Source organism: Diadema setosum, chromosome 6 (genome assembly GCF_964275005.1).
Source record: "Diadema setosum chromosome 6, eeDiaSeto1, whole genome shotgun sequence".
Classification (NCBI taxonomy): Eukaryota; Metazoa; Echinodermata; class Echinoidea; order Diadematoida; family Diadematidae; genus Diadema; species Diadema setosum.
In genome coordinates this window covers 13878600-13886593 of record NC_092690.1, presented here as the reverse complement: position 1 = coordinate 13886593, position 7994 = coordinate 13878600, and the positions used below count along the sequence as shown (strand labels likewise).

The window sequence follows — 7994 nt, the reverse complement described above, 5'->3', positions numbered from 1 at the left end:
ACATGCACATGCACACACACACACACACACACACACATCCCCTCTCTTTAACACAGTCATTACGCTATCACTTTTATCACTTCCTGTGCTACAGACACAGACACCAACACACATACACAGTTACACACAGACACAGGACTTTACTCTTGGTAGTGTTCGCTGCAATGGGTAAATTCAAGAACAAATCTACTCTGTACACACACTAAAAGAATAATACATTGAGCAGGATTCCACAATTTATGTTGACATTTCCACAATTTATTTTCAGAACTCATATCTGTCAATTCAGAGAGACCAGTAGTCTCTATTCAAGGCACAGTAACAAAACTTGGGCAACGAGAACATAACATAATGCATGTGGTTGCTTCACACATATTTCCCTTTGTTGAAAAAAAAAAAGCAAATCATTTGAAACAAACTAATAACATGGTTTCCATCATGCTACTCCAGTCCAATACCAACCCAGAGAATCAAAACTTACGATGCAAAGTTATCCGTAACAAGTCAAACTTTACAGCACTTGTATCATTTCTCTGACAGTTAATATGTGAAGGGTGGACTTCCAAAGGAAAATTATCAAGGCAATGAAAGAAAAATGACAGCAAAATATTAGATCAGTCTTCACGTGTGGTGTATATCAAAAGTAGATGTCGTGAGTGCCAGCACTAAACAACACCACTATAAACAAAACAAACATAAATATTTAACTCTCATTCTGTAATTAACAAAAAAGTTTTACATAGAAAATTGTGAAAAATACAAACATATTCATTTCCATGTGTCAAAGGCCTTTTTACAACAAATGCATCTGGACTTCTGTTTGTTTTATTTTACAACATGCACTACAGACAGTGCAAATACCAGTGACATACTCACAGTAAGCTATATACAGAATGTGAGTTGTGCATTCAGTCAGTCAGTTAGTTTGTCCTCTCTCCCGATGCAGTACAGTGCTCATGAATGCAAGAGTGAATGCGCACTGAATGGCCAGCGGACACTCACTGAATGCCGTGTGAACACACAGTGAATGCATTCATTGAATGCACTGTGAACACATTGAAGGCATTATGAACACATATTGAATGCACTGTGAACACAAATGAATGCATTGTGTACAAACACACACACACTGAATGCATGGCATACACATGCAGACTGCAGTGAACACACAATGTCTGCAGTGAGCACATAGTGAATGCACAGTGAATGCACAGTGAATGCACAGTGAATGCACGGTGAGTGCATGGCACATACACCCTATTCTGTGACATGAACATGTACATACAAGTCAATTCTCCACCACTCACTAATATCAAAGGCAATGCATATCATCAATCTTCTCACTCTCATTTCTCTCTCCACACACACACACACACACACACTCAATTTCTCTCTATGTATTCTTCTGTTTTATACAATGAAGCACAAATTGCACACTCATTAAAACATACATGTACAAACAAGTTAACACACCCAATCACGCATACACACAACAACAGGCTTGCAAAGTTTCTCTGTACAGAAAATTGTAAGTACAAATATAAAAAATGTGTTCTTCTGAATGTCGCCTGTACTAAAAACTATCCATGTCGTAACTCTCTCTCTCAGTACAATTTCTAGAAGGCAATATTTTCTCAAAACTATATCAAGGCACAAACAACGTGAAGACAACAAACGATCCTACGATGCATCTGCAAGCCAAACGGAGGAGGTACCTCCCCATGAATGCGTTCATGCGAGTTTGCCATCCCCCCAAAAAAGCATGGCATAAACTAGCAGCTTACAATAACAGTGTTGGGTTCTGCCAATGCTTTCACCATCCTTTTGACTTCTCAACATGAATTCAATCAATCTTCTCTCAGACAATCTGCATGTTTGTTGCATACATCTTGCCTCGCTCTGAATCGGTTAAAAATGCAGGTAAGAAAAGCACAAAATAGAAGAGGATGTTGCACAGCGCCCAAATTGTAAAAAAAAAATTAAACGAGACACTCTTTATACAAAACTACTCTGAAGGAATGATATGACGTAGCACCTTTTGTCTGCCATGAGACATTGTCAGACATCATCAGACATTGTCAGACATCACCAGACATTTTATCTGCCAAGTATGGACAATAAATGGAATTGTATTCTTTGTCTCTTCTGGACATTGATATGCATGAGCACCAGATGAATTTGTCCTGTGAGATGACACATTATGGTATGGAGTTACATGTCGCTCCTGCAGGAACGTAAACTACACATCTTTTTAAACAACGACAAAACAAAAAAAATTATCAGAAAGTGGAATGTGTGTTTCGAAGGATAAAGACTGACTGTTTATACAGGAATTTTTCCTTCATATTAGATAAGTGGCGGCAAGTTTTTCACATTCTTTTGAAAAATTCAAATGGGACTGTATCCCTGTTAAATGAAAGCCTTATGAACATAGCAATTAGAACTGAGACAAAAATTCCTTTCTGGTTGAAAATGAAAATTATCTGACACATTCGCATTTGTAACACTGTAATAAATCAAAAAATCAAATTTTTGTTGTTGTTGTCAGGACTGAAAAACAAAATGAATCACCTATCCTTGAATCTGGACACTACTTCTGCACAAGCGTAAATACATACAAAGACAATAGTTCTGTTTTTCAGCCTTTCTTTTCAACACAGGAAGTGCTTAGGACTTTATCATCTAAAATAGTACATGTTCATTTAAAAACAGGAGAGAACTGCTAAATCCACCATGTCAAGCCAGCTGACATTAGCATCAATCTTTTTTTTTTAGCTTAATGTACAAAAGCATGCATCAGCACCTCTGTGTAAGTACATTCTAGACAAACTCTGGACATCCAACTACCAAGTTTTTCCTGTCTTTTCATCATAAAACAGTCTTAAAACATGTTTAAAAAACTACTAGGAGGTGCTTGGCGAGTATCGCTACAACGCAGTGCCCTCCTCTCTCAACATTTTTGGACGAAAAAGCACTGCACGTGCAAAAATACATAATTTTCCATCTTGTTGTGTGGTGAATGGTACGTATACAACAGACAGTTTTGAATTCGCTCTTACCAAGGTAATCTTTAGCTGTGCGAAGCATGAATTCCACAGTGGGCGCTTCTATTCTCACCATTATGGCAGGAGATACAAACATCTACAGATCACACTCCGCGGACCGCATCCCAATCTTATGCAATCGACAGGCGATTTACACTGGACGAGAAGTCACCGCTTGCACGATCTAGCACTAAACTCACAGGTTTCTCGCACATACCACGTTCAGTGACGGAATCACAGCAGTCCTGTCGGTGGCACGGCGAAGAAACCTGCCAGCACAAGCATGAAAACCAAGTCTCGTGTGAAAAGGTAGGTAGAGGCAAGCAGGTCGTGTGATTCAAAAAACGTCCTTCCGTCTCCGCGGCAACGCTTATCAGTCATCGTCCCGCGCAGGGCTGACTCCGACCATCTCGTGGAGCTCCTCCGGCGAGTATCCCAGCAGGCTCTGCAGGTCGCAGACAAAGCGGTAGACGTACCGCTTGCCCGCCGTCTTGTGGATGATGTTCTTGTCGTAGTAGTAGCGCAGGCCGCGGCTGAGCTTCTCGTAGTTCATCTTGGGCTTGTTCTTTCGCTTGCCCCACCTCCGGGCCACCTCGTCCGGGTCAGACAGCTTGAACTCCCAACCGTCCCCGGTCCAGCTGATGATGTGTTGGCAGGTCTTGTCCGTCAATAGCTCCAACAGGAACTGCCACAGCTGGATCGGTCCACTTCCTGTAAAGGGTAAACCAAAACAACAACAATGCACTGGTCAGTGAGTTGAACGATGGACACTGGTCTCAGTGCTACAAAGATCAGAATAAGGTCTACCCAGTGATCATAGTGAGTGGCTATTCAACAACAGAGAAGAATATCTGCCTTGAGAACAGTAATGTTTGCATCAAGTACTTAATGACTTTCAATCAATACTTGTGAGGATATACAAAATCACAGAAGGATGAAGAACACAACTTAGTATGAATGTTCACAAGCACAAAAATTCCTTCTCAACTTTTTGAACCTGCCAATCATGCAATTACAAGTCTAGCTTTTCACAAACCTTACTGCATAATATCTGAAAGAGGTGTGCATACTTAATATCTGGAAGTCCAGCAACAAAGCGTGAAAGTGACAGTTTTTATTGAATAACTTACTCTACTGCAGAACAGATGAATTGCAAAAAGTATGTGCATGTGTATAATGGTAGAGGTGTATCAAGAAATTGTATCCCACAGATATAGCCCATAAAGTCAATGACTTGAAATGACATTTCAGTGACCCTTAAGTCCTTCAGTGACAATGCAGTCTCGTCACACCAGGAATGCACACAAATGTAACACATCAGAAGTCACTATGGTAGCTCAAAAGAATTAAAACTTGGCACGTTTCTGTCTAGTTTTCATTGTCATAATTGTTTCTCCTTGTTTAATAAGAGATGAAGGAGACATTTGAGAGTAAATGACACACGAGTTCATTACACAGCTACAGAGGCGACAAGTAAGACCTGAATGAACTTCGCCATGGGAAATTGCACTCGCAGGCGCCCCGCCGAACGCACCTATCTTAAAGAATGAGGGTGCGGTTGACTGAATCTACGGTACCAGACAAGAGGAAATATAGCTCGCAGACCTGGTCCCGCATGGATGCGTACAACAAACAATAACAAACGACATAAATGGCTTCGTAATTGTCACACATCGCGTCAGACAGCATTCAATATGATGCTAGACATACCAAAATATTTAGGAAATGAGCAGAAAACCACAACAATCCTCCCCCACCTAGATCAAATCACTGAGAATGATATAAAACAAAAAATCTCATGTTTGAACGAACAGGGGGTCAATCCAGGCCCCCCATGTGGAATCCTCTGGTAAACTGTTGGTGACAATTAATTATCTCCACTGTAGCTATTCAAGCGTTTGTCATAAATTACTAATTAGCAAAATATCAGCAAAAATATGAATATTCTCCCACACAAAGAATTAGTGGACCAGAAATTATCAAACACAACATAATGAACATCTTTATTCTACAAAGCTACTAAGAGGAGAATTGCTATTTCAGCTATTAAAACATCGCTTTCTAACAAACGTGGTCATAACCTATTGGGTTCAACAACGTGAAATATTATGCTTTACCGGGTATTTGTAATGCAAAATTAAAATACTAGTGGGGATCTGAAACAGTAATTGCCAATTTGAGGATGCCTTGCATTTAATGCTAATGTTGGCTGAAATAGATCACGGTGGGTCCAATGGACATGTTGTCTTTTGAAAGAGGAATATTTCAGATGATTCACCAACAAACTTTCACACTTTTTCTCACATTTCATAAACATTTCTGCTAAACTTTTGTACTCTCTTCCTTATATTTCAACCATTCTGATCCAAACAGCTTTCCCATCAATCATAAAAAGTTTCCTCAGACAGTCTTCCATAAAAAGGAAGGTATTTGATAATTATCTGGTCTTGTGATAATTCAGCAGCAATGAAAAGGCCCAGAACGCATGCACGCACCGGCATGACACAATGGTCTCATATTTGAAAAGCTCAGCGGCAGCTAATTGGCAAGCCTCATTGTCAAGTGCGCCACCAGGCATGTCGAGGCCGGAGTCGCCACGGCGGCTGGGTTGGCCCCGGCCCGTCCTTCAACTCAAACCACAATCATCCCTCGGCAGCTATGGCTTCATCTTGACAATGGCATGAGGTGTTACAAATATTATTGCCAGAAGTCTGTTCTGATTTTATCAATCCGCTCATTTACAAAAGTCCCCCCACACACATACATCAAATTTGGCTCAGTTTACTATAGGTTTGTTTTGAACAAAATTCTAGCCATTATTACATAAACTCTCCGCAATCTTAACTGAATGTTGCCTTCAAAAATCTAAAATCAACACACACATTTTCTTTTAGAAATGCCTGTCAATTAAGAAAATACCCTCATATAAAGAGACGACTTCAGCATAAACTAATTTGAAAGTTTAATTGAATATCATTTGCAATGCTGCATTCTAAAATTGTCTGCTTTTTAAAGGGAAGGTGCAGTGATGTAAGTTACTCACCATCCTGCAGATTTTGCAGTGTTCATCAAATCATCTTGTTGAAATGAAATATTGGATGAAATTTCAACCTATTTCAGCACTTGAATATTTGCTTTTTCACAACACAGAGTGTGAGTAATACACAACCATCTATCATTAGAAATGTGAAAATATTTGGGCAATGACTACATTATTTAGTGCGTTTTTCTCTGCATCATCTCATGGGTAGCAGAGATTACTGTCCATGCATGGGGTTCAGGGGAGAGGGGGGCGGGGGACAGCGAAAAGAACAAGGCTTTGTGGGCATTGTGAGGGGTAAGATGCAACAACACAAACATGGCACAAGCAGGGCGAGACGACTGTCCATGCTGAATTAACTGACGCAAAGGCTTGCTTGGAAGTTTGCCATGTCAGCAGGTAATGCCTCTGTCGAAATTGGCGGACTCCTCATGGCTGACATAAACTTCCACAGACATACTGGCATTTAATGGCAGCCAAGCTCGCCCCTTAGAAAATGTTGTGCCCTCTACAATGGCACTGTGTCAATCTGCTGCGCTTGAAACAAAGAACATGAATGCAGGCCGAAAGAGAAAGAGAATTAGGGCAATGAATTCGCCTTTATGTCATCACAGCAGGCATTCATCTTCCCCGCAGAGTTTTTTTTTTTCTTTCCCTTTTCATAATGATGACATCATGATGAGGTGCCAATGAGCTTCGTTGGAATGATCTGAGAGTCTCTTCAACCAGTACGCTACCAAGGCAAAGCATTGCCACGACAACACCCTCTAGATGAGATAAATATCTAATACACTTGCACAGATGAACAAATTATACCTATCCCTTCTTAAGATAATGAAAATGATGATTTAAAAAAAAACACAACATGAAGTGGGACACATTGGAGGAATGGTCTTACCAGAGTAGCCAGCCAGGACAGCGGCCGGGATTACGGGGTTTGACGAGACGTCCCCAGCAAGGGGCGAGTCTGACCGAGAGGCCCCGCTGATGCTACTCAGATCGGAGCTAGTACAACTGTCAGACAGGGAACGTGGGACTTGTTGGTAAGGGGCGGGGCTGGGCTGGTGCCCCTCATATGTCTCAAAGGGGGTGAACTGGTTGCCTACATGAGAAAGAGAACAAAAACAGGGATCAGGAATTAGAAAAAAAGCAATGAAAGGGTGAAAACTGATCCTACAGATCAAACAAAATATCAATGAAGGAATGAGGTTGATGCAAGCAAACAGAAATAAAAATTCAAAGAGGTGAAAGTCAATGCAAATGAAAAGAACTGAAAAAGCAGCACAGCAGACAACCATCTCAAAATACTACATGATATTGCAAAGTGTGTGAAGACACATGAAGTATCTCCTTTGTAACATGATAACACTCCAATTAGCAGGAAGGATGACGACAATGGTTGTATTTTGTGATCATTTGAGAAAGTTACTTGGTCCTGAAACGGACCAACTGAATCAATGTTGCGATTAGTGTGTTGTGGTCTTCACCAGCTCTTACTCCAGGGAGAATTCTGTGCACGGTGGACCGGAAATCAAAGTTATGCCTCTCGCCACGGAAACTTTCCGAGAATACTTAATAACTCTTCAAAAATAGCCAACTAATTCAAATGTACCTGACAGCACATGTCCTTGAGTTTTGTTTGGACTGATGTAGCTGACAAAGTTTCACTTTTTCACTCGGTTGTTAATGTCTATAATAAACCATTTAATCCGTTTTTAAGAGTTGGCATTTGCCACAAATTCATTCCTGCTTAAACCCTACATTTACTTAACTCTTCTGCGATGTTTTCTTTCTCAAGATAATAGCGTAGTGACAGAGAAACAGCACATTCTTTCGTGAGTAGTCTAAACTCTGGCTCTCAACAAGTACTTTAAGCTGTGTCATGTTATGTTTGTGTGCTACTGCGCCCC

The 7994-nt window shown here is 40.6% G+C and overlaps 1 protein-coding gene across 2 annotated transcripts in view; it reads right to left on the bottom strand.

The window, feature by feature from the left end:
* Positions 1-236: 236 nt before the first annotated feature.
* The window catches only part of LOC140229435 (protein C-ets-1-like), a 47092-nt gene continuing 39334 nt past the window's right edge, over positions 237-7994 (bottom strand). The window contains exons 7-8 of one of the 2 annotated variants that reach the window (XM_072309685.1): positions 6983-7186; positions 237-3755 (exon numbers count right to left, since the gene is read on the bottom strand). In XM_072309685.1, coding sequence (XP_072165786.1) covers positions 3418-3755; positions 6983-7186 — 542 coding nt within the window. In that variant the 3' untranslated portion in view covers positions 237-3417. The remainder of the gene's footprint in view (positions 3756-6982; positions 7187-7994) is intronic. The other variant, XM_072309686.1, reaches the window with a different exon arrangement.